The sequence below is a fragment of the Camelus ferus genome, chromosome 8 (genome assembly GCF_009834535.1).
Source record: "Camelus ferus isolate YT-003-E chromosome 8, BCGSAC_Cfer_1.0, whole genome shotgun sequence".
NCBI classification, from domain to species: Eukaryota; Metazoa; Chordata; class Mammalia; order Artiodactyla; family Camelidae; genus Camelus; species Camelus ferus.
This window is the reverse complement of record NC_045703.1, coordinates 46,436,830-46,463,747: the sequence shown is the minus strand read 5'-3', so window position 1 is coordinate 46,463,747 and position 26,918 is coordinate 46,436,830. Positions and strand designations below refer to the sequence as shown.

Sequence of the window (26,918 nt, the reverse complement as noted above, 5' to 3'; positions counted from 1 at the left end):
GCTGTGATATCTAAAACATACCTGGTAATTATTTTATAATATATGCATGTATCAAAGCATCACCTTAAACTCACACAATGTTATAGGTCAATTACATCTCAGTTAAGCAGGGGAAAAATAAATAACGAAATGTACAAGACCAATTCGCAAAGGAAAAGGCAATAAATACTGTGTGTTATATTCACAGGCAGGAGAGTAACATGATGAGGTACAGAACAGGTAGGAGCTGAAGATGAGGGGAAAGACAAGCAGAGAATGTACCCCTAACATACTGCTACAATCCAGTTGGAAAAGACTAGACAGAAGTTGAGTAGAGTTCTCAACTTGATGGTTCAAACCCATTTATCTCAGCTTCCTTTTGAAACCTCATTAAAAGAACGGTAATGGTGAAGACATGAAAGAGATGATAAGAGATGATGTGTGTAGAGTTGAAAAGAAAAGGATAAGCTGAAAGTCTGTAAAGGAGTCCAGATAGAAAGAACATTTACTCACTGGAGAAGCTGAACCAGAGGGACAAGACCAAAGGACACAAGGCACCTTGGAGAGCAAGTGCACTATATTGAAAGCAATAGAATTAAATGAAAAATCTATATACTGAATGGTAAGATTCTGTCCAGTCTCACTGCCCTCATCCATGTAGCCTGCCAATTTTGTATGTTGGTTTGAATCAGAAGTGTCCTTTCTTTGGAAAACAAACCAACCTGAAAGGAAAACTAGATACTTAAAATTAGGAGTCCCCAACAAAATGTCTGGATCTCATCCTGCTTAACTTATAAAGAAGCCTATCAGCTGACAAGCCCCAGCCATGTAGCTTAGTGCCTCAACCTTAAAATATGAGCTGACAGCCAAGGACCACCAGATACTTGGTGTGGCTGGGGAGAGGAACCAAGCAGAGCAGAAGAAAACTCACTTCCCAAAGAGAAGAGACTCTGTGAATGGCATCCATAGAGAAGGAGCAGAAAGCACAAAAAAGTGAAAGAGATAACAAAGAGTTCTTGGGATTTCTGGCAGCAGAAATAAAATATTAAATAAAATCTAGGAGACCAAATTGCAGACATTTCTCAAAAAGTAGAATTAAAAGTAAGAGATGGGGGAAAGGAATATATAAAAACTTTATAAGTCTGATATTCTATTAATTTTGAAGAAAGATTATTTCTAAAATTCTAAAACTAAGCCATCAATTAAGCATATGGATAGAACAAAAACATTTTGAGATGCACAAAATCTCAGGTATATATCTTCCCTTCTTCCTTTCATAGGAAGCTCCTCAGAGATACAGTCACTAAAACAAGGAGTAAACCAAGAAATATGAAGATATTTGTAGAATATCTCTACCATTTATTTCACTCTCCTTCTGGTGGCAGATACTAGAAAACTAAGAACATTTCTTTATATTTAAAATATATATATATAGTGAACAGTCCTGAATGACCAGGTTTCTTTACTGGGTATAGAAGGGCACATAAAGCTGTTGTAAAGTGGGAGAGCCAGGGAAATGGACCGCTGACCGAGTCAGTCCTTAGACACCCAGAATATTGTGAGTGATGTTTCCTACCACACAAATTATTGTTTTCCTTGAGAAAATACATAATCCATTAATGTAGCCATGGATGGATTTTCCATGATATAAGGAAGTTGAAGTGCCTGTATTCAATAGTCAAAATCGTAACAGTGTTAAGGAGGGAAGTTTATTGTAATTTTTAATGAGCTTGCAGCTGTGGAGGTTGTGCTCAAGCAATTTAGTTGGGCAAAATGTTTACTATTTTTCTCAAAGTGGCATAGACTTTGGAGTAGGAGAAAAGGACCAGGATGACTTTAGTCAGAAATTACTAAAAAAAAAGTTACTTGTTTTCTGCTAACTGAAAGTCTTAAGATGTGTTTCTTACATGCCAAACCCAAACCCCCAAATATAAGTGCACTGGGAAAGGCAGGATGTGGCCTCCTTCATAAAGGTGAGATCAGGTGTGGGAGGGGAGGAGAGATAAATTAGGAGTTTGGATTAACAGATACACACTGCTATATATAAAACAGATAAACAACAAGGACCTACTGTATAGCACACAGAACTATATTCAGTGTCCTGTAACAACCTGTAATGGAAAAGAATCTGAAAAAGAATATATATATATGCATAATTGAATCACTTTGTTGTACACCTGAAACTAACACAACATTGTAAATCAACTATACTTCAATAAATATTTTTTTAATTAAAAAAAGTTATTTTTAAAAGGTGAGATCATACAGTTGGCAGCTTTTTAGAAGGATGGAGGGAAGTGATGGGCACTTTTCTGATCCTGGGCTTTTGAGAAAAAGCATAGTGAACCACCACCCCACCATCCACCCTCTACACACACACACACACACACACACACACACACAAATAGTTTCATCCTGCCATCTTCTCAGAATTCCCTAGAGTTTTTTAAGCCAGAGGATAGAAAGTCAGGAAAACAATAAATAGAACTCAGACACTCAGATAAAACCTGAACTCACTAGCTCTCAAAATTCTTCAAGGGAAGCAGACAATGAGCACAGACAGGAAAGTGAAACACCTCCATTTCTAGTCTGGCACGGAGACAAAACAGGACTTGAACAGGGGATACAATTATTTTTTATTGAAGTTATAGACTCTCCTTACCTTTAGTCTGAATGTAAAAGCTAAAACCTTTATTTGAAGATGGGATAATAACGATCCTGCCTTATGGTAAGGATAATAGCTATACACTTTTCTAACTATTTTTCTTGTTACGTGATTTTTTTCTACAGGGAAAAGTATTTCTCATAGTTCAAAAAGGCATTTGCAATACACAGTAATGTCTTGGTTTTTCGAGACCCACAAAAACATGATTGGATCATAATTTATAATATCAGTGCTAACAAGCTTCAGAAACAAAAAGGACTGTAAAAATTCAGAGATGGGAAATATACACATAATGCGTAGAAATAGAGGAGACATTTTTCAAAGTGTACTAGATTTTCTTCTCTGAAAAAGCCATTTGACTTTTCAATTTCTGAAGTATATATGCTAAATAATAATTGTAATTCTTGCTCTTATTTTCAATTTTTCACCTAGCAACAGAAAAAACAATTCAATCTTCCTACTGAGAGGCCCATAAGCAAGGCTCATACACAGTCTGGTCAACCTTAATGGTTTTGAAGCAATCACTGTAGGACCATGATTTCAAATCACAACTACTTCCCCAGAACTCTTCTGAGATAATAACAACAACAGCAATTAGAAAACCCACCAAAACCACAGGAAAACAAAAGCTCCATAAAACTTAAAGACACAAGCCAATTGGGTCCATGCTCCAAAAAGTGCTTATTTAAAGTCTGATTTTTCAAACATAGAGCTGATTTACAACATTTTTATGCGAATCTCAAAACATGCTTGTATGTAATTTTCTTGAACCACAACATACTAACAGAGTAATTTCTGAATTGGAAAGCAGAAAATTGCTAGAATTCCATCCTGTCACATGGAGGGAGAAACACACAAGCAGTTCTGTGGGATCAGTGAAAGGACAGGAACTTTTGGTAACAAAGAAGCTAGTTTTAAAACAATAACAAAAAAGAATTGTCCCAAACTCCTAGTCTAAGCCCACTTAAAATCTCTCTGCCTTTGGTTTCCGCTAAAGCTCATATAAATTCAGGAATGCAAGACAGCAGGGGGAAAGTATTAAAAACATAAACGTTCCCCTTAACTCCACATAATCCCTAATACCTGGACTTTTCAAAATAGAGGACTGAATTTAAAAACTGGCTTTAAATATACTGCCCCTCTCAAAACCAAAAATGAAATAGAAATTATTTTAAGGAATAAATAACTTCATATTCCTGTTTCATAGTATGCTTCATAGCTTGTTGAAGAAAATCACAGACAACTGGACCTTTTGCATATTAAGAAAGCGATGTTGCTGAGTTCTTAAGAAAGAACGCAGGTAACTGAAATATTTGCCCACATTGGAAAACAACTTCAATGCTCTCCTACCACGGACCACAATTAAACCATTGTCAGCAGCAGAGATGGCTTTCAGAACACACAAAGCTTTCATTAGTAGTGGGAAAGAATGTGTTTCTTGAAAAATCTTGAATTGGAAAAAAAAGAGTAAACAAACTGACTACAACCAATCACTTCGTGTCCACAAAAAGAGATGGATACAGTCGTAATGGAAAAAAATCTGAAAAAAAAGTATGTATATGTATAACTGAATCGCTTTGCTATGCACCTGAAACTAACACTGTAAATCGACTACACTTCAATAAAAAATAGTAATTAAAAAAAAAGAGATGGAATATCTGTACCCTTCACAAGAACAGTGATAGGTAGAGGTTTGTCATCAGAATCTTTGGATCTAAAATGCTAAGATTTTCTCCACAAAAACAGTTTCCTGATTATTTATTTACCCTTCTGGTTGGAAGTACTGCTTTGTCTCTAGTCCTTTAAAAATAATGGTTGGGATTAATTTACCCAATGCATTCATTCAATAAGTATTTACTGGGCAGCTCTGTTGTACTGGGGATACATTAAATCAAACCATCCCAGCCACGAAGGAGTGTTTTGGCTGACTTTTGACAGCCTTTGATTTTTGCTTTACTTTACATTTCCCTTATTGCTAATGAGGTTTAATTGCTTGGTTAATAGCTCTTGCCCATTTATTAACTAAGATGCTTGTCATTCTCTTGTTTACTGGTAGAAATGTATTAGCTATTCTGGATCCTAATTACTATTCTGTATATTCATCATTTGTTTCTTATATGCAATGCAAATATATTGTCCCAACCATAACTTAGTTTTTTTGTCACACATTAAAGTTAATTGTAGTAAATTCTTCAGTTTCCTCTGTATGTTTGTTGTTGTTCTGTGTCCTAAGAAATCCATCTCTAGCCTAAGGTCATAAAGAGATACACAAAGAAAAACATAGATCTGTTGTTTACATTTAGGTCTACAAATTCATCAGCAATTTAATTTTGTATGTGGTGTGAAGGTTGCCAATCTCTTATGGTAGCCAACTGTCCTGGCGCCATTAATTGAAAAGGAGTTTGCAAAACAGTGAAAGAGGAAAATGGATTTAAACAGTTGGATTCTCAACCTCAATCCAGAAAGATATGTGACACAGCACACCTGTACATGTAAGTCTAGCCTGACTTATTAGTGAGCTAGATCCTTCGGGGAAGGATTGCCTCTTATTCACATTGTGTTTCTCGTGCCTACCGTGGTCCCAGAAGATAGTACAGTATTTTTAAGAAATCAGATAAATACAAAACCCTTTATAATTTAGTCACCATCACCTTCTAGGTACACCCACCATATACTTGGGAAATACCAAATACAGTGTGTGCTTCTGTACTTCTTGCTGCTTCTCTTTGAAGTCTTTTTTTCTACCTGCCACGTCCATTGGCCTGTAAACACAATGTATTCTCCTTTTGTGCCCATATGGGTAGCACCTTTAAGAAGCTGTAAGTAAAACCTGGGATATTGTCTTACCAGCCACTTGCCGGTGAACTCCCTTTGGGATCTCTACCTCAAATCAAAATTCAACTTTTAGAATGTTAAAGAGATACAGTTTCTTTCCATCCTGTGGAGATCAACGGACCCTGGGACTTACCGGTTTAGGGACTGTATACGAGCTCCAAAGGGGCATCCTGATGGTTTTGTCAAATCCACTTACATACTCCCTGTGATAAAGGAGACAGGGCTCCTTGTTCTTCTGCATAACCCTGGGTCTCCCAAATGGCAAATTTAGTTTCTCTGTTGCTGTTACTAAAATAAAAATAACAAAATTAAAATGTTTATGAAGTTAGCCAATGTTTCTATGCATAGTAACCATCAATCTCTGATAGTTTATTATTTTCCAGTAATTCATAACTATTTAATATATTTAACCTCTTTTAATTCTTAGAAACCACCCTATGAGGTAGGTGTCATTATTTCATTCTACAGATTATAAAACTGAGGCTTAAATTATTTACCTCAGCACCTAACAGCTCACAAGACATATCTGAAGGTTTTAAGATAAAACCTTAAAATCAAAACACATACTTTATAACAAAGATGATCTACTTTAATAATTAATAATTATCATAGGAAAGAAATGGGAATTTTATCAAAAGTATGGCCTAATGTATTTATTCATTTTTATTTGTCTGCTATTGTAACCTAAATTTTATCAATTAGTGATGGTTAAAAAACCTGCAGGGTATTCATGCCGTGGAATAACACTTAGTAGATTCTAAGAAGATTGTCAAAACAACCAACACATTTACTGAGCTCTTACTGCATGCCAAGCACTATTCTAAGTACACACATATGTTAACTCATTTGATTTTCATAACAATTTTAAAAGTAGGTATTTTCATTCTATAAGTGATGAACAAGCCTAGAAAGTATAATACAAGAGTACTCAAGCGATGACAAGTTGACCATAGTTAATAATACAATATCGCATATTTGAAAGCTGCTGAGAGAGTCAATCTTAAAAATCCTCATCACAAGAAAAAAAATTTTGTAACTATGTGTGGGGACAGATGTTAACTAGACTTATTGTGCTGGTCATTTTGCAATATACACAAATAGAAAATCACTCTATTGTACACCTGAAACTAATGTTATATGTCAATTATACCTCAATAAAAATTTTTTAAGTAAAAAATAAAAAGGTAACAGATAATCAAAATATTGCTCCAAGCCAGACACTGTTCTAAATTCCTTCCATGGATTAGCTGTTTTAATGTTTACAATTACATGAGGCGAGTGCCGTTATTATAGACGAAGAGACAGACACAGAGAGGTTAAGTAATTTGGCCCAGGTTACACAGTCAAGAAGCAGTAGACATAGGATTTGAACCCAGGCAGTTTGTCTCTTCACATCTAAGAAGGTGAATAGGGGACTGTAGACAGGTACAACCATTTGAAGGAATTTGTTACGTGCTTGGAACCATTGTAACTACTCCATGCTTGCTATTCTTGTTATTAGATGTGGGGTCATTTTCCCTCCTGTATATTGGCAATACAATCTTTGTGTTCAAAAGAACCTGTGAGCTTATTTCGTAGAATCCCCAAAAGGCAATATGTTATGTTTTGTTAGGTCTAAACACGAAAGACTTAACACACTTATTATTGACTTACTTTCATTTTGGGTGAGATTTAGCATTTGATTCACATGTTCTAGATCAGAATTCTGCAAGACAATGTGGGACAGGGGAAGAAAGTGAATCTAAGTAACATGTTCTAAAAGGTGATCAAGATTAGTTCTGTGGGAATCACGTGAATGCTTTACTACCAAACAAAAGAGCTGTACTAACTTGAGTTTAAATTCCAGTCTGGCCACTAACTCAGAAATACACAGGGATACTTTTTACTGCAGGAGTTTGCAAAGATATAACCGATAATGGGGCAGAGTATTCTGACCACAGCTCGAATCAACTAAATTGAGATGAAAACAACCCACAGCTTCTCAGGCTTGATTTGTAGGCAACTCCTTTGCAGATTCTGATTCAGTAAGCCCCAGCTCAGTGGGGTCAGAGATTCTCGACCTCTAACCAGCTTACAAATGATGCAGATACTGATCTTGGCACCACATTTTGAGTAGCAAGGGACATTCCTTACAGAGATGAACTTGGAGTTTGCTGCCAGATAGACCGAGTTTCTGTGGCATGGGACAATTTACCTAACTTCTCTGAGTCCTCTTTATCTCTAAATTGGGGATAAAACATCCACTTTAGAATATTTAATATTATTATTTTAAATGGCGGTTCCATTGAAGTTATCTGGAGCAGTAGGAAACCCACACTTTTATTCTGATCTTTGGTGTAGATTTGATTTTTATTGGGAAGTTTGGACTTTCATCCCTTTAAGACTTTTTTGGTTGGTAATGTATTTATGTTTGATTTTTTTCTGTGGTTTAATGTGATTTTGAAGATTAGAAAATGGAAAGTCTTCCCTAACCCCTGGCTCGAAGAAATAATTCTTACCTGAGGCAGTAGGTGTTTATTTAGCTCTACAACCACACTTTGAACTTGGCATCAGATGCACCTTGACATTAGTTTTAGCTTGATGGACTCCTGATAACTGGGCTCCAATTTCATTCTGAAATCTCAGCCCCACCCATGTGGTCCAGTTCTCACAGGTAGGCTTGTCCTTGCATTTTGACCTCCTGTTCTGACTCCTTGCCTTTGGGAGGCCTCCTCCTAGGCTGAAATCTCACCTTGTTGAGAAAATCTCCTGGGATCTGAAGTCCTGTTCTGGAACTCAGCGGGGCACCTGATCTACTAAAAAAACCTTCCCAATGCTGACTGTCAGCCAGCCTCCAAGTTGTCAGATCAAAGGATTCTGGCTGCTACCCAAAAGAACATCTCCTACTTTGAACGTTAGGCTTCCTGCTGAATGGACTTCAGAGCACCCACCCGAGTGGGTGTGTCTGATGCGAGATCGCAGTCCCTGCGCTCTTCAGCTACTTTTGCTCTGAAATAACCAAGCATGACCATCTGACCTTTAGCGGTAAGAGGGATGGTTTATGAGGGAAATCAAAGAGAACTCCAGGATTCCACTGTTTGGAATGGTTAAGGACAGTTAGCTCCCAGTGGATTCACAATTTCCAAATGATGCTTTCCAGTTTACAAAACATATTCACATACTTAATCTTAAAATGTATCTCTCATTTGTAGAGATGGTTGAGAAAAGCCACTTAGGAAATATCTGAGCTAGAACACAAACCTGGTTGTCAGCTACCCTGGCTATAGATTAGCTTGCCCCTTTACATTCTTATGGATACATGAAGTTCTTACTTACGTTTTGTAGCTCAGAGCATGAACACTGTAGATTATCTGTGGGCAATGAAACAGTAAAGCCACAAACAGAAAACTTTGACAATTCCTCTGGGTGAGATGGTTCATAATAAGGCACCTTCAGAAGATGGTTTAAACTACCATGGGTACCATTGTTTGGTGCTGGCTGAATGTGTAGAAGATCTGTTTAAAAGATAAGTTCAAAAAATAAGTTCAAAGTAGTTTTAAAGTAGAAGGCAACAACATCTATGCAGAAGATGGGAGAAAACAAGCATCTACCATTTACCTCCTTTAATAAATTCTGCTCTAAATCAGTGGGACATTGCATATTCCATTCGGTTTACCAGATTCTCTGCCCACTCCCTGCCACACACACACACAGACACAAAATTTCTATACCTAGTCTTTCTGGAAATAAAAACAGTTGCTGTAAATGAACCACAGGAATTTCCAACAACTATTTCTGTTCCTCTAGAGAAAACATCTTTGCTTAAGTGATCACTTTGTGCCTTAAACATATCATGGTTTTCTAGCATAAAAACTATACTTTTAGTAAAAACAAGTTTAGAGAAGTTAAATAATTTACAATCTTACTTGTAGTATATTCACTTAATTATAGGAAAATTCTTTAAGTACAGATACCTTAAAAAATTAAACTAGTGAACTTTGCTTAATATTTAGAGGAATTTTTCTAGTTTTTCCTACAAAAACAAAACATACAAATATTTCACAAACATAGCCTTGTAAGTGGATCCTGCTGAGAACTACCAAGGAAATCTACCCCAGAACTGGAATCCTACCTAGTTCCTCTTAACCCTTCCCGAAAAGGGCCAGCAGCCCTGAAACCACAAACTCAGCCTTGGGAGCCAAGAATTTAACTTGTTAAGGCTACAACACATTAGTTTGTTAAACAAATACTCTTCAGTCTCTAAGTCATATTCAACTACCACAGGCCAGTGCGAAGAAGGAGTGACAACTGTGAGTGTATTTATGTTCACAAACTCCTATAGCTAAAGGTGAGATTGCAGCTTACTCATCGCCTTGCCTTGAAGTGTGGTCTGACGTAAGCATATTGGCAGGAACATAGGTTAGATTTCCCCTAAACTCTAATTCTTTAAGGTTTTTTAACATTGTGTGTAATAATGTGTCTATCCAAATAGGACTTTTTTTTTTATACCATCCTTTTATGTCAGAAGCTTTCTCTCTGTAATTACAAGAAAATACTTGTGTTTTTAGACGTGTTTTTCCTGCTTTGAAAAGTTGGAGGTGTGATTTTAATAATCTAAGTTCTATTAAATTAGATTTTCAGATAGTAACTAATAGAGAAGCTGGTCTCCCAAGATCTAATGTTTATCATTACTAGAAAAGCAAAAAGAACTCTCTCTCAAAACTGAGTAATTCTGAATTATAAGCAATTCTTCCTCAGCTTTTCTACTTCTTGTTTTCTTAGGAAAGAGCATCTACTTCTGGGGTTCCATTTATCACCAATTTCAAAATACAAATTTTTAAGACTCTCTCCACATTTTATTGTTGAACTTATGTACTCACCACATATTAAGTTATAAATTTCAATATTGTCAAATGGTTCAACTTCAGTCTTCTCTTTAAAACTGGGTCCATGTGCCAGAAAGATAGCCTAGGTGGGGGGGGGGGTAATAGTCCTACTATTACTGGGTGTCACGTAAATGCGAAAACAGATGTTGGAAGAGACACAATTTTCTTTCTGTAACAGCTCTCCTACTTGTATCTTAGACCTGTGGAAGGACTACTTTCCAGATCTGAAAATGATTTTGACATCATTTCCTCCTGTGATGTTGTACCAATCCCAATCAAACATAATCCAAACCATGTTTACTTTTTCTCCTGCTTTCACAGCATCTCCTCTGTCAACAGACCAGGCAAATACAAGCAACAGTGGACAACCAGTGCCAGCACAATTCTACAGTATCGGGGCAGTACATATTAGAATTCATCATACAATGTCATAGATTCTTTTTGTACTCCTTTCATATCATTGTTCAATTATGTTACAACTACTACGTGACCAAAAAAATGTTGAACTTCTTAAGCATTAAATTTTTGCAAAATTTATACTCACCCACTGATTTCTCAAATACATCTCCCATTTACTTTAGGATGAAGAGACCTAAATATTTTTATTTATGTTTGACTAATTAAAGTTAGCTTCATTATATTATTTATAACAGATCTAATTGCTTTAGATTCTAAATAATGAGAACAGTATCAAATATGGATAAGCAATTCTTTTCAGGTAACAGGAATACATTTACAGATATATATTTTTCCAAGATAATCAGCAAAGAATTGGAGGTTTTTCTTGCAGTAATTAACTGAATTATCAAATAGTCCCCTAATTAATAAAGAAGCATTCTGTCTCCAGAAATTTCTCAAGTACTTACAAAGAGATGTAACTCGTCATGATAATGTTAAGAGGCCATATATTCGTAAAGAGCTTTTTCTTTATTTGGAAACCATGTGTTTGTGCGTGTCTGTGTGCATGTGTGACAAATGGAACTAGATAAGACAGTCAGGTTGCAAAATGATAAAGCTTTACCTATGGGCGAATATTGAATACACTGTACTCATGGGCTCCTTCAGTAGCTTCTTCCCTGGGCTCCCAGGACACCACACACTCCTGGTTTTCCTCCTCCTTCACTGGCTCTAGGTCCAGGTCTCTTTGCTAGTATCTCTTTTTCTCCTTCTCTTCAAGGAAAAGTCCTCAGGGCTCAGTGTTTGGTCCTCTTCTATACCTGCACTCGATCCCTGAGATGCTTACCTAGCCACATATCTTCTAAATAATCTATACGCCTAAAACTCAATGTTTCATCTCTTTAGGTAGACCCTCTGATTGTCTATATTTAACATCTCTACTTGCACGTCTAATAAATATCTTGAACTGAATATGTCCAACTAACTCTCATTCTCTCCCCTCTGCTCAGCAGCAGCCACAGTTGACTATCCTAATAGCCTAACGAAGGCTCTCTTGCCCTCAACACATCAGACATGCTCCCACCTTAGGGCCTTGACACTGGCTGTTTCCTCTGCTTGGGACACCTGCCCCCTGAATATTTGAAAGGTTAATTCTTTCACCTTGAACTTGAAGTCTCTGCTCAAATGCCATCCTGATGAATCTTACCCTGTCTATCTCATTTAATTCTTGGGTAAGTTGTTTATTTTTCTTCTTCTTCTTTTTTTTTTGGAGGGGGCAGGTAACTATGTTTATTTATTTATTTATTTTTAATGGAGATATCAGGGATTGAACCCAGGACCTCATTCATGCTAAGCACACACTCTACCACTGAGCTATACCCTCCCTGCTTCCATCTCATTTAAAGTTGCACTCTGCCCCTATGGCACTCCCCAAGACACCCCCAATTTCCACCTATTCTGCTTTACTTTTTCTTTATTTCCATAGCACTTAACTCCTAACATACCAAACAATATACTGCTTTATTATGCTAAATGTCTATATCCACCTGTTAAGATGAAAACTTCATGAGGGCAGGGATCTTTTGGTGTGCTGTTCACAAATGTATTCAAGAGTTTTGAACATCACCTGTCACAAAGTAGGTGCTCAATAAATAGATCTTTAAAAAAAAATCGCTAAGTTACCTCCATGCTCTTAAACTCATTGTTATAACCATGGTTGCCTCCTCCACAGGATGAAGATGCATTATTCCTATAAAGAAATGACATCATTACACTCTGATCATCTACTGATATGAGACCTTATTGCAAGCTGAACTTTAATGGATTTTGATGTAGCTTCTGCTTTTATATGAGTAAAATTTTCTGTCAATGACAGCACTAATATATTTATTTTCATGCTCAAATTCATACCACAGAGGAACAAAGAGAATAGTAGGAGAGAAAGAAGAGAAGTCCAGGGTCTATAAATAGAATTCAAAAGCCTTCAACTCTGAAACATTAAGAAAAGGATAAACAAAGTCATATATTTTTTAAAAAATTGCCTTTGAGCCCATCTGTGCATTTACACATCCATGTCTGCGTGATGAAGAATGATTTGATTGATACGTTACTTTAAGCATTTCAGTGCTTTAAAAATAAATCTTAGAATTGCGGGAAAAAAATCAATTCCTATTTTATCATGGAGATGTCTAGGGAAATAATATAAAAGTATGAATAAAGAATACTCAGCTCACGTTAATTATAAGACTTGGGAAGGAAACTGTAAATGCAGAGTATATTTTTAACTTTCGGGATTTTCTTCCATGAGTTGTCCTATTACTTGAATGATTTTTCAAAGTTAATTAATTTGTATTTTGTGTTTGTATTTTGCCTATTTTTTCACATTTTAATCTTTGAATTGAGCAGTCTTAGCAATTTTATATGTAGCTAGTGTGTATACTTGAAAACGAAATAGTGATAAGTGAACCTAGATTTTTTTTTAAAAAGACTACTATTTCCAAATATTAGCCTTAAAAGATTTCTCTCATTTGTTTCTCTAAACCCTACCTCCCACTCCCTGCAAACACACACAAACACACGCACATACACACACACATATACACACACAGAGTTTCTGTTGTTTACACTGTAGCCTTAATTGAGAGCAAGACTTTAGTGTCTTTAAAAATCAACTTAAAAAAAAAAAATAACTGACTCTCACTTAGCTCAAACAAAAAATAAAAATAAATCACAAAATAAAAAATAAACTGCAACACTGACCAGGCCACACTCAACTCTACCCAATGGAGGGAAGAAAGAAGAAACTAAGTACTGCCCAGAATGAGGAAAGCAAGGGTACTACTTACAAGGAGTTTTTAAATTCAGTTACTCTAAGGTTCCAGTCCATGTCATCCTAGTCAATTCCTAGTCAATTCCAATAAAATTGTTGGTAGAAGGTAAAATTGTCTTAAAAATATTTTTATCCTTATTGCGTAGATATTTGGTTCCCCAAGATTACTGGAACTATTGTGGGTAACTAAGTTTTAAATTCTGTGTGGCAAACTAGAGTGCTCATTAAGGAAAGAAAGAAAAGTTCTTTTGAACCAAGTCATTGGTAAAATTCTCTAAAATTGGTCTTTTATTTATCTTTCTGTTTTCAGAAAAATCTAGTTTGTTTATTTTTATATTTCCAACCCCTAGCCCAACTCAACTAGAAAACTTTACTAAGTATTACAAAACTGTATTAGGAAGAAAAAGGTCAAAATATTGTGTGAAAAGCCCTATTTCCTATTGCTTTCCAAGTGAAAACTTTAGAAATGTGCTCTTCTAATTGCTGATGTTCGAGCTTTCCAACCATTAATTTGGTTCTGGAAATTACACATGGAAAAATGGAAGCTGGCACTTGGAAAAGATGAGTTGATTTTATCTGTCATAACTTAGCTCAACTTCCAACTACTATATAAAATCCTTTGGAACAAATTCTCTTTTATCTTCTCCGTGTCTAATTAATAAAGTTGAAATCAAGGCCCTGTTTCTCTGCCATAGCTGGGAAATGACACAGATGGGAGGTGAGCAAGACTTCTTCCCTGATATCCAATTAATTACCAAGTCTTATCTTTCTCTGTAGTACTTTTCACATTTCCCTCGCTTTCCTCCTCTCCTGCCACAATTCTGAGCTAGCTCTGACCTGAGTTGGTTATCCTGATTCTGAGCTTCAGGACCTTCCTATATAACACAGACACAGACACACATACACACACAAACACACATAGGCCCCTAATTGTATTTAACACTGCATATCTCTGCTGGAAATGGAAACATATATTTCGTTTGTTTGTTTTAATGGAGGTACTGGGGATTGAACCCAGGACCTAGTGCATGCTAAGCATGTGCTCTACCACTGAGCTATTACCCTCCTCCCTGGAAACATGTTTCAATGAATACAAATGTGAGACAGAATATAATGAACCAGACCTACCCTGGAAAATCTGAGTCACAAGTTCACCATACATACTTTCCTGCCAGTATCCTAACTAACCAGTTTTACTGTCCCCCACAGCACCACAGCCTCCCTTGGGGCTGTCATAATGCTAAAGAATGGGTCACGACACATCTTTCTAACTGGCTTCCCTGCCACTCACTTGACCATAGTCCCCCATATGGCAGCTGGGGGTGCTCTCTGAAATGCAAATCCCAATATATTTACCTCCAGCTATCTTGTATCTACTAATGGTCTCCTACTTTCTTCACAAAGCCACACTCCTTAGTGGTGATAGACAAGGTCCTTTGTGCAGAGGGCGGCTTCATTCACCAGGTGCTCTAGCAATAAGGAACTACTTGCAATGGATGGAATCTAGTCCTTCTGCCTGAAACTTGACTCTCTCTATATCCTTCCTTGCCCCAGAGCTGCTCCTGGCTTTAGAGGCCTTTTAAAGGCACTCCACTGCTCCGAGCTCCACTACTCTCTTTCAGAGAAAGAGGCACCTCTGAGAAGACACAGCCTGGCAGTACTCAAGGCTTGGCAAGCAGATGAGTGCCTTCCAGTAAAGAAAAGGGGTCATTTTCCTCCTGCAGATGTAGACTGTCAAGGCTTGGTGAGCTGAGCAAGGGATATCCACTTCCACTCATCTCCTCGGCTGAGTGCCTCTGTGCAATACACACGCTAGACAACTGCACAGACCTGCTTATGCGTCAGCATTTAGCCTAAGCCATCCTGAGTCTTCAAACCCTGGAGCAGGAATCACACCCACCAGGAAGCATTCTCTGACATCCTCTGGCATCCGCACCTGGGGTGTGAGCTCACTCTTTGTTTCCTTGTGGCTTGTACTTGATCCTAGTGTGGCAGTTCTTACACTTGATTGTAACTGTTGTCACCCTCCCGCCTGGGAGGGTGAGGACTGTCTCCGTTTCTTAGAAAGTTGCCCGGGACGTATTTGTCAGTTTTCAATCATAAAATGAAAAGCTTTTATTCACATTCTCTAAAAGGGAACTTTAGCTTTCCTTCAATTAACTTCAAATAATTGGGTGCCCCAAATTAGCAAAATCTAACACATTTTAAGCAAAATAAGGATGAAGAGGGGGAAGAGGAGGAAAACAGATTACATGAAATGATGAAATTTGCTACAATTTTGGAAAGGGAATCTAATCTAGTTATCAAATTCTGAACATGATAACTAAAGATGACATACTGTAACACAGAAGGTAGGTAGCCTGAGACTGATGTGGTAAGAGCTGGAGACAGAGTGAGGCCAGGACCTAATCAGATGAGACTCCCCAGATGCCCTGGCTAGGGCTACAGCCAACATTTCCTCTGGTGTGAGTTAGTTTATTTTGTGTACAAATAGCAACAGAATAATAAAACTGGGCTCATCTTGTGTTACAGATGAGAAAAATGAAGCCCTGAGATGTTAATCTCTTCAAGTTCTCACAGGTCAGGTGTGAAGCCCGGCCTTGGACTCTGGGGCTGCTGCCAGCTAGTAAACGTACAAAGCTCACAGTCTGAGACTGAGTGTCAGTGTGTGAAAGCCAGAGGTATGCTGGTGGCTGGACTCCCTTCCCTAAACCATAGTCTGTGGTGTGGAACCAATGGGCACGTGGGACCATGGTGTCCTAACTCCTTTGATCTCATACTCTTAACAGTAAATATTTGGAGAACTCACTCACGTTTATATATCACACACACACGCTACTAAAAATCTTATATATTTAACATTAGTAAAGCCTAATTTTGTTTACATGTTTTAATCCTTTAGAGAAAGCTGTCCTGAGCCACACTGACCCAGAAGGTGATGATGCTCCAATTCCATGAAGAAAGGCCAGTGCCATCTAGCGGTCCCCGTGTTAAACTGCACCCTCTGGCCTAGCCGGGGCACTGGCAGGCTTTCCTGTTATCTCAGATAAGAGGCTCAGCCAAATCTCCAACTCCTCATCCTGCACATGTTTATATTAGAGCCCAGCTTCCTCGTCTTCCTTTTCTCCTCTCCCTTTGTTAAATGTATCTTTCAGCCACTGTATTTCCACTTTCCTCTGCATCTCCCCTGACATCATGTAATACAAGTAAGACAGAAAACACAATATGATCCTGATTCCCTTTATATCCATTCATGCATAAGGGAAAAATCCTGGAATAAAATACAAAAAATAGGGAACATGAATTAAGCTACCAGATAGTGTGCATGTATTTGTTTACTGACTTATTATCAGGCTTCTTCATGTGATCAGGAGGGCAGGAATCATTTCTGTATCCCAAATGCCTAGAACAGAGTTTGGTGCACACCTAGCAAGCATCAATAAAATGTTGTTGAATCAATTAATTAGTTGGTTATTTGGGGATGAAATGATTCAGAATGGTTTATATTTCCTCTAAACAGACTTATATTTTGCAAATGTTCAATGATTAATAGGAATTAAAATTATAACCAAAAACAAGTTACAACTAATTGGTCAGCTTGGCCATACAGACATAAGCGTACTTTTTATAAAAGCCACAAAAATGACAAAGGTCTTAAAGAGCCATTTCATCAGTTACTCATCACCAGCCTGTAAGACACCTGATATCATCTTTATACCCTGTCTGCTGCCTAAAGGAGACTGCAGTCGGGGATAAGAATGTGCTAGTACCGACAGTTTCCGGAACAGTCGATGAACAGTCAGGCTTCTTCTGACTCATTCTCATTCTCATTTATCTTGTGAAGATTAGGATGCTAAGATTGGCAACCTAGTAACAGTCCTTTCAAATGCAGAAGTGCTAGATAGCATATAAAAGGTCAAGAAATTGTCACGCTCAGGAAAATTCATGTAATAATAGCAGGATAAGGTGAAGAAAATTTATTATGAGAGATGGCTGTTAACAGTATTATGAGATTAATTAACAGACACACAAACCTCACAGCCAGCCACTGTCGATCCACCAAAAGATGAGCTTTGTCAATTCTGACATTTTTGGCATAGTGCAGTCGTTTCGGCAAATCAGGAGTCAAATAGGGTGTGAAATGCTGATCAGGTTTTCGGCACTGAAAAAGAGGTAAATTATTTCTTCACGACACTTAATAAATGTATAAGCTAGTACAATTTCATCTCCTAGGACCATTTATTAAACATTTTTTAAAAGTAAGAGGATTTAAGCCTGGCTAAAAAATACAGGAATATTAAACCTATTATCAATGTACTCACATTCCCTAGCTATACTGTTTTTAATTGTTACAACATTATTTGTTGCAATTAAAAATAGGATGTATATTATACTGTTTGATGTTCAAAGTTTTATTCCTGTGTATGTATCTTAAACCTTCATGAATCTCCCCTCCTTTTTTGACAGAAAACAGATAGGTTTAGATTTAGTGACAATTACAACTTTTGAGTCTAAATTCTACATGGAAAGTATACAATACATTAGTAATATGAGTGAAAAGTCTAAAAATTAGTTTAATAGCACAAAAAAAACTCTTCACAATTGACTCAGTTTAACCTTTGAATAACCTACATTTGCTTAATTTTCAAAGTCATTAGTTTTTGAAATCTAGTACAGTTCTACTTGTGAAAAATTCATGGGTTTCTTCATAAATTAGAAATTGTTTCTTAATAATCACTGCTAACTAGATGGCATACTTTAAAACTATGTAAAGATGCAAATCATACTGGCAGCTATATATGCAATAAAAGTGAGAAAATGAGAACTAAAACTACGAAGAAACTTTTTCTCTCTTGTGACCTTTTCAAGAAACAAAAGGGAAAAAAAATACAGGGAAGCATGTGGGGGAATGAATGGTTTTTTCCACTTTCTCATTTTCTTATTTATTTTAAGCCTCAACGATGTTACAAAGATTTCAAGTCTGTGTCACTATTATCTCACGCTCAATCTATATAAGAAAAAGAAAAGATACTATGAAATTGACAAAAATTTTAAAAAGAAATACAGATAGCAGGCAAGTGAAGACTTATAGAATGAAAAAGGGAAAAGTATTTATTGCACAGTTATTTCTGCACAGTTATTTTTTCTTGCCTACTTTGCTATCTTTTTCAGTCTTCTTATTTTTCTACATTTTCATTTGTCATTACTTCTTGCTTAAGTCACAATTTTTGTAACTTCCAGGCAAGCACATCATGGCAGCTGCTGAGTATGCAGCTTCCTCAAATATACAAAGGACTAGAACGTGCCCTTAAAGACCACCAGTCATTTGATGAGTCACACTTTGCTGGCTGAGTGCACAGCCAGAGTGAATACAGAGAAACCTGGGGGTGTACTGCTAACCTCTGAAGAAGTTCGGTGTTTTTTGCAGCATTTGAGAATTTAAGTTAAAGACACTAGAATTAAGATAAAATTGCCATCCTTTTATCAAACAAAGTTGATGCTGTTGTCTGTCATGCAGCCAGAATGTTTGGAACTTTCCAGTTCGTGTTTGGGTATGTTTGCCCAACAGAAGCTCAGTCTAGGCCCACAGAACAGCATTCCTGGGGATACTGTACTACCACATGGATATTTTCCTAGGAATAATGGACTACTTTGTAAAATGAGAGGCTGTTTCTTCAGGCCCAGGCCATGTCTGTGATGCCACATAATAGACTCCCAGTGTCTATGGTATCCAATCCCTTTGCACCACTAGGATTATTGGACATCACCCTTCCTCATCTCACCAACAGGACTTCAGCTATATGGATCATAAGGTGATGGGGAAAAGGGAAAACAACGTGCAGATTTAGAAGTGTCCATATGTTGACGCTTCTCAGCTACCCATCCAATCAGCATGAACACACTGTATCCATACCCCTCACCAGTAAGGGATGACATTGTCCATCATGCTTACTGAAGATCAGAATATTAGATGTAAGAGAAAAAAGGAGCGATTAACACTTAAGGATCTCTGCTCAAGTGGTCCTTCCTACTTCAAACCTGCAGTGGGTCCCAGATTATAGTAACCATTCTTTCCCCAACATTTCCTTATCCTCAGTCTTTCACATTTCATTCTAACAGATTTTACTATAATTGCATATCACCCATACAGAAATAAATCCAGCCCCACCCCAAGGAATGGTAAACTGGTGAATTCATATAACAGACATACATTTGCAAATATACTTTCAACACAGAACTATTAAAACCACCACACAAGAATATTTCAGATCTCTCCAGGAGTAGCGAAATCCACCTGGAAAATCTGGATTGCTTTAAACTATATGGAATTTGCTCTGCTTGTTTACTCACAACCTGAGATGTAAGAACCAGTCAAAAGCATTCGCAATTATAGCTAGAGTAAGGAGATGATTTTTCTGATCTGTATAAAAAGATCTGTAATATCTGTGCTTCACTGTTTCCTCATATAAAATGACACAAAAAAATGTGAAAAACGATACTGCCTGAAGCTCAGTAGCCCAGCTCCTTCTAAGGAAACATCAGTCCATTCAATTCAGGAATCAGTGCCCCTGTTACCCGAACCAGTTTCCTTTAGAGGTGTCAACTCCAGAATAAAATCAACTAAGATAAAAGCAACTGGCAAGAATATAAAACAATGCTGAAGAAGGGTTAAAGAAATAAATTATAAGTGGCTTGGGCTAAAAAAGGTATAGAATATAAATTTCTCAAAACTCAGATTAAGGACATTACGTTAACTTAAACATGTATGCTAGGAGAGTGTATACTTACACTGAGGTTCCTAATAATTTCTTCAGAATTAACTGTTTCAAAAGAAAAATGAATAAATAAATCACATTAAAGTTGATACTCGACAACAGCAAAAAAATGTAAATAACTCGTTAATTTGACACACATTTATTAATGATTACGATCTGATAAAATTAAATTAATAAGTATTTTAAGCAAAGAATTGCTTTAGCATTTAAGAATGGAGCAGAATATATTTTAACCTAACAATATTAAATACTACCATAGACTTTATAGATGGACTGTACTTAAACATGAGAATCTCTCATTTGCTTCTGTGTGGTCCTTCCAAGAAGTCAGAAGGGCAGGCCTGGTAATCCCTACATTCTCAGAATTAGGGGCTGTGGTTATTCACTTTCAAGTTTACCTTTATTTTTCCATTGAGCATCTTCATACTTACAGGTAAAAAAATCATAAGGTATATTACGAGTCCTGATGCGGGGAGCAGGTCCTTCATACATGTAGAAGTTTATTTGGGAAAAATAATCAGTCATATATTCCCGTTGCTCACAATAAGTTTGATCCATTCCTGAATTTAAAAAATAAAATTATCCAGTGAATGGTAACAATTGGTTTGTCTTTGACAGGTCAAATAGAAGACATTTAATGCTACAGATCTCAAACCAAGTTTCACTGAGAACCTCTAAAATTCACTCCATTTTTTTTACTCTAAATGGCAGGCCTTGAAAATCTTGGCATTGGAAGAGAAGAATCATGTTTATAAGAGAAGGATTGACAGAAATTACAAGCAGATCATCTGTTCAAAGAAGATCAATTACAATAATTTCAAAGATGAAAACCCTCTGTAGGAAGCAAATGAGATCTTTATAACATCTGATTTTTACATAAGACAACTCGATATATTTTTAAGTCAAAAAAGTAACATGCATTTTTATAAAACAATGCAATAAGTATGAGAACAAAGGCTAGAGCATATTCACTTTTCATAACTGTATTATTTAAATTTATACAAGCAGCACGCACTCTAAAAAATATTTGGTAGTTAAACCTTTTTTGTTTGAGGATTCTTCAGACTCCATCTAAATTTTTATTGTTGTCATTTTTATTTATTTTATTATTTCTATCTTTTATAATTTCTTTTGACAAAATGTGCCTTAAAATATTTCCTTTAATTTTGAAGCAACAGGCCAAAGTATCAGGGAACCATTTTAGAAATTCTAAAATAAATTACTATGTTTCACATTGTCCTGATGTCCTAAACCATAAACCAAAGTTTTGCAGACCTGCTCCTTTTCCTCATCTCACTTCATCTAGACCACCTCATCTAGAAAATGTCCATTTCTGCTTTATGTACTTCCAAACACACCATGTCCAGGAACGTACTTGGCATTGAGTTAGCACTTTGAAAATATTCGTTGAATGAATGAGTACTTTAAAAATGAGGTTGTGACAGCTATCTCACTTCTTTTAACACTGGGGTTAACTAAAATGGAGAGCCATGCTCAAGTAGACAAATGTAGAGTGACAGGGACTCCATAGACGTCTATTCACATGACTCAAAAGAAATACACAGGAAGTGGTAAACTAGCCAGTGTAATGAACTGCAGCCAATCTACATGAATGCACCGGTCACTGAAAAGAAGGCACCTTTTAAGACTGAATAACAGCCTGATCACCTCCCTATTCAGTATTACTAACTCCAGTTTTACAGAAAATCAAGTGTATGGATGGACTTTCACAATGAATGTTAGAATAATTAAACTGGAAAGATAAATTTTAGTCCTCTGTTAATCACAGCCCACCACAAGACTCATTCTTTGCTCATAAAAGAGTTTCTAGGTCTAGAAATACAGGCATTAAAATATCACTGTTATTCATGTGTGCTCCCTGAAGTGGTAAGATATAATCAATAATAAAATGTGATTTAAAAAAAAAGCATACCATGGTCAGCCAAAAGGATTATGTTGACACAATTGTCTAAGTTTCTCTGTTTTAGACCTTCCATCAACAATCCAAAAATGTTATCTACTGACTGTAAGGCTTGAATTACCTAAAGAAAAAGAAATGGCATTAAAATTGTCTTCGTGATTTAAGGTTTAATTAACCAAATCATTACCTAATAGAGTAAAACACTGAACACGTTTCTTCCTTTGAAATTGCTGGGTTTTGAAATAGGGTATCAGAGCCCAACTCCCACACTACAGTTACCAAATACCAATTCCTGTATGTCTATAGACAGAAAAATTAAACACTGTTCCCTGCAAAGGAAAATAGACTACTGGCCAATAAATATCTAAGAAAAACAACCTCAACAAACATTATTCAGCTGCAAAGGTTCTCAGAATGCTGTCCAATGTTGGGGAGAAGAGTCCACAGACACTTCCATAGGAGCCTGAATGGTTACACAGGATCTGAAGGATCACATGACAATGCTTAATCAGGGAGTTTAAAAAGGGGCATAGCCTGTAACCTAATCATTCTGTTTCTGGGCTTTTGTCCTAAGTAAACAGAGTACAAATGGAGATTCACATACAAGGATACTCATTACATTGTTTATTTATAATTTAAATACAAGAAAAATTAACTTATACCACATCCTTAAGAAGGCATGTTCAATAACCATTAAAAAATATTTTTAAAGAACAGTGGCATAGGGAAATGACCACAATACAATGTTAAAGATAACAAATTAAAACCAAACTGCATAAGCACCCAACATATTGCATAATCCAGTTTTGTTTTTAAATATATTTAGCATTTCATAGTAAATTCACAGGCACAGAAGACTGAAAGAAAATGTATCAAGGTACAATTAAGAGTGATTGTCTCTGAATAGTGGAGTTCATTTTTATTTTATTGTTTGTATTCTTTTGTGTTTTTTAAATTTCCTACACTTCATCAATATAGTATATTGCACTGACTTAAGGTTTAAATGAATAATTTTTTAACCAACATAATCTCATTTTTTTCCCAGTGAATAAGAAAGTGTAATAGCAATGGATTGAGAAAAATGTTTAGCCTTATAATCTATTATAACAATGATTGCCTTTTTTCCTTCTTTTTTGAGAAAGACTTTTACAAGCCATTTACTGTTAAGAGCGTTAGTGCATTATCTTATAAAATTCTCACAGCAAACATTCATGGATGGTGCTTTTGAAACTTCTGGTTATAGAGACCAGGGAATTTGAGGTTTAAAGAAGTTAAGGAACATGTTCATGGTCCCACAGTTAATGAGAGACAGAGCAGAACTTGAATTCAAATCATCTCTATCTACTGCCAAATCTATCATCAACTCCAATCCAAGATGCTTTCCTGACCCTCATTCTCAGGGGGACCACACAGTCTGGTTTGCCAGTGAGTCACATTTCCAACTATTGTCATGGCATAATTACCTCCCCTTTCACAGAACCAACCTACTCACGCCTCCTGGCTGCGCTAAGAGCACTTCCTCCTCTGTCTTCCCCCATTATCTGATCTTCTCCTCCAAATTTATCCCCCTTCAGTGGAAGGAACCTGCTTGCTTATGACAGAAATCTGAAAAATCATTGTTGATCCTGCATCACCCATCTCGCCCCAAGTCATAGCAAGTCTCTCTCTTAAATAAATTTTAAGGGCATTTTCTTCCACCCAGGATGGTTGCCACGGCCATAGTCCAAGTCACTACTATCTCTTTCCTGAAATATTGCAAATGCTGACTCATCACTCCCCACTTTCTCTTGCTCCCTCCAATTCATTCCTCTTACACAATAAAAGTGAGTTTAAATGTTCATAGAACTGATTCTGTCATTTCCCTGATTAAAATGCCTCCGTGCTTCCCATTGTACATTTTATGGCCTTTAGGGACCTGCATGGTTTGGCACCCGCCTCCTCCTGAAGGCTTTCTCCCAGCCCTTCCCCGGGTTCACAGTGCTCCAGACATTAGTGGGAGACATTCCTCATACAACAATTCGAACAGTTCCCGGCACAGAGCAGCCCACAGTAAGAGTCAGCTGCTATTGTTATTGTTACCATTATCATGCTGTCTGTTTGTCTAGCCAGCTGTCCATCTGTCTGTTCATTTGTTCATTTTATGTGTCCCTCTAATGTGCTCTGCTCCTCCCTCAATCAGGCCGTTTGTGAGCTTTTTTCCTTTCTGTTATTCAGAGGAGAACTTTCCAGCCAGCCTCACCACCACCCCAACCCAGGCTAGGTTGGCCCCTCAAGACCTCTCAGGGCACCCTGATCTTTTCCTTTGAGGGACTTATCCAAATTGGGCTTAAAATTTATTTGGGTACGAAGCTAGGGCATTGAATAGAAGAAGTTACGATGCCTAAAGTCAGCTGGAGGGGTCAGACAAATGCAGGTGAAGTAGTTGATCACAGCAATATGTATAATGATTAGAATAGAAAAGGAGAAATGGTAAATACATTTTAGAGAGTTACTAAGCCAGTCCCTTTCAGAATAACCTCAGTATTAAGAGTCTGTGATACAATCCAGGGTGGTGTGTATACTATATAAAAGAGGATGTATACTACACAAAAGAGTTCAGACGTGAACAGGGCCTTATATTAGAAATTATTGTGGTTTAACAGGAAGGAAGCAGAAGGGCATATCTTGTACAAAGACAAATCATGCTGCCAGAATAAATATGCTGTGCATCCCAACTGCGGACAACTGTTACATGAGTTTCCACGGGGTAGGGAAGCACCACACTCACGGGGGCCTGTGCGGATTTACATTACGTCCAAGACAATGCAGGCCTGAGTGGACTGCAGAAGAAAACTGGCTTTAAAAAAAAACCATTTTTAAGAACTATATTTCTGTGGTAAATACAGAATGGTGTAGATAATGAAGAAACTAATACTAGAGTCTACTTCAATTATAATGGGGGCCTAGAAGGGGAATGACTCTACCTGAGGGTAATAATATATTAAGTCCAATTATAAGAAACTTCTGATTGGAACTGTGCTTGAGCAGACAGTGGATATTCTCCGGTGGACTTTCAGGTGACGTGCCTTGAGATGCACTGTGTTAACCTGTTAAGCTGACACACAGTATTTAGCCTTGACGTTTTCATTATGTGAAGTAACTGCCTCTAAGTATTCAGTAGGCATTTATCCAATTAATTAGGATGCAGTTAATAAGGCAGATATTCTTTTTAGACTTTTAATTATCTTATGGTTAATAAAGCAGACCATCTTTTTAGTCTTTTAACTATTTTTATGTCTTTGTGTGTATATCAAATACACTTTGATTCAGTTGGAATTAAACAACAACATTTTAGGTTGTGGGTTTTACATTTGTTTAAAAAAAAAAAAAAACTCACTGCGGCACTGACTGGTCCCTGTTCGTGTCCTGCAGAATCAGGTTCCTCCACATATATGGTATAAAAATCAGGCCTAGGGGTGAAATAGAAACAGAAAGGCATTATCCATTTGCAATAAACCTACAAGGTGGATTTGGGGAATCTGTAGGGCTAGAACTTTGTGGCAGTTTCCTCCTTTTTGCCTCTGGTCTTTCCTTCTCTTCGCCCAGGCCCAGTGCTTCCACTTGGCCGCAGCTGGGGTGGTGTCCCAACAGGGCATAAATGAGTCCTTGCAGGATGTAGGCACTGGGCTGACTCAGCTCTGAAACTCTCTCTTAGTCTTGCTATTAAGACCTCTCAGTTTGCCTTGGCCCTCTGTTATTTCCAGGCTTATGAGTTTTTGCTGATTCTTTGTTCTGCCATGTTAGGTCCTTCTCTAAAAGTCTGGTTTCAGGAATAATTCTTGAAAAATGCCCATAAAAAAGGAAATGCCAAGTTGTTGGTTTTTTTTTTTTTTTCCAAAATGGTCATTTAAACTAAAAAAAAACTTTCATTTGATGCCCACAAATTTCCTACGGTGCCAGCACTTCCCCGACACTAGATATTACCTTTCAGCTTTGGGCAGGTCCAGCCATTTTAACAATGTAAAGACCCTTTCTTCATATGTCACACTTCTGAAAAGAGGAGGAAAAGTAATTTTTAAAATTAAACAAATATTTCCTTTCTTTCTCATCCATCCCTCCTTCACTGTCCCCTCAATTAAAATAAAAGGCAATTAATTATTATCCATTCATTCAATAAGTTTATTTTTATTCGCTTCATTCATTTTTGCATTTATATGTATTGACTATCTATTTTCAGACATGACGTTCATTTTAAACAGAATTTATCAGTGGACAAACCAAAGATGCCTTCCTACCTAGAAGTTACAGTCTAGTTGAGGAAGACAAACAAACACCTATTAAAAGATAATAAATGCTATAGAAAAAAAGCAAAGCTAGAGCTAGAATAAGGGACACTGAAAAAAAAAAAACCATAAATACAAAACAGAAACAGACTTATAGACATAGAATACAAACTTGTGGTTGCCAAGGGGGTGAGGGGTGGGAAGGGACAGACTGGAGTTTCAAAATGTAGAATAGATAAACAAGATTATACTGTATAGCACAGGGAAATATGTACAAGATCTTGTGGTAGCTTACAGCGAAAAAAAATGTGACAATATATGTATGTTTATATATAACTGAAAAATGGTGCTGTACACTGGAATTTGACACAATGTTGCAAAATGACTAT

The 26,918-nt window shown here is 36.9% G+C and overlaps 1 protein-coding gene and 1 long non-coding RNA gene across 3 annotated transcripts in view; one reads left to right on the top strand and one right to left on the bottom strand.

Moving 5' to 3' along the window:
- The window catches only part of ENPP3 (ectonucleotide pyrophosphatase/phosphodiesterase 3), a 60,440-nt gene that overhangs the window by 12,235 nt on the left and 21,287 nt on the right, over positions 1 to 26,918 (bottom strand). For both annotated transcript variants that reach the window (XM_006180731.2, XM_032484930.1), the window contains 11 exons: positions 26,231 to 26,296; positions 25,644 to 25,716; positions 22,280 to 22,388; positions 20,778 to 20,906; positions 20,360 to 20,391; positions 17,605 to 17,732; positions 12,424 to 12,490; positions 10,339 to 10,426; positions 8,795 to 8,973; positions 7,133 to 7,184; positions 5,613 to 5,767 (listed from right to left, as the gene is read on the bottom strand). In XM_006180731.2, the coding sequence (XP_006180793.1) occupies positions 5,613 to 5,767; positions 7,133 to 7,184; positions 8,795 to 8,973; positions 10,339 to 10,426; positions 12,424 to 12,490; positions 17,605 to 17,732; positions 20,360 to 20,391; positions 20,778 to 20,906; positions 22,280 to 22,388; positions 25,644 to 25,716; positions 26,231 to 26,296 (1,078 nt within the window). The remainder of the gene's footprint in view (positions 1 to 5,612; positions 5,768 to 7,132; positions 7,185 to 8,794; positions 8,974 to 10,338; positions 10,427 to 12,423; positions 12,491 to 17,604; positions 17,733 to 20,359; positions 20,392 to 20,777; positions 20,907 to 22,279; positions 22,389 to 25,643; positions 25,717 to 26,230; positions 26,297 to 26,918) is intronic.
- On the top strand, positions 42 to 16,513 carry LOC116665407. Its single transcript, XR_004322003.1, has 3 exons — positions 42 to 310; positions 4,336 to 4,339; positions 16,503 to 16,513. It is a non-coding gene; the product is annotated as an uncharacterized LOC116665407 (long non-coding RNA).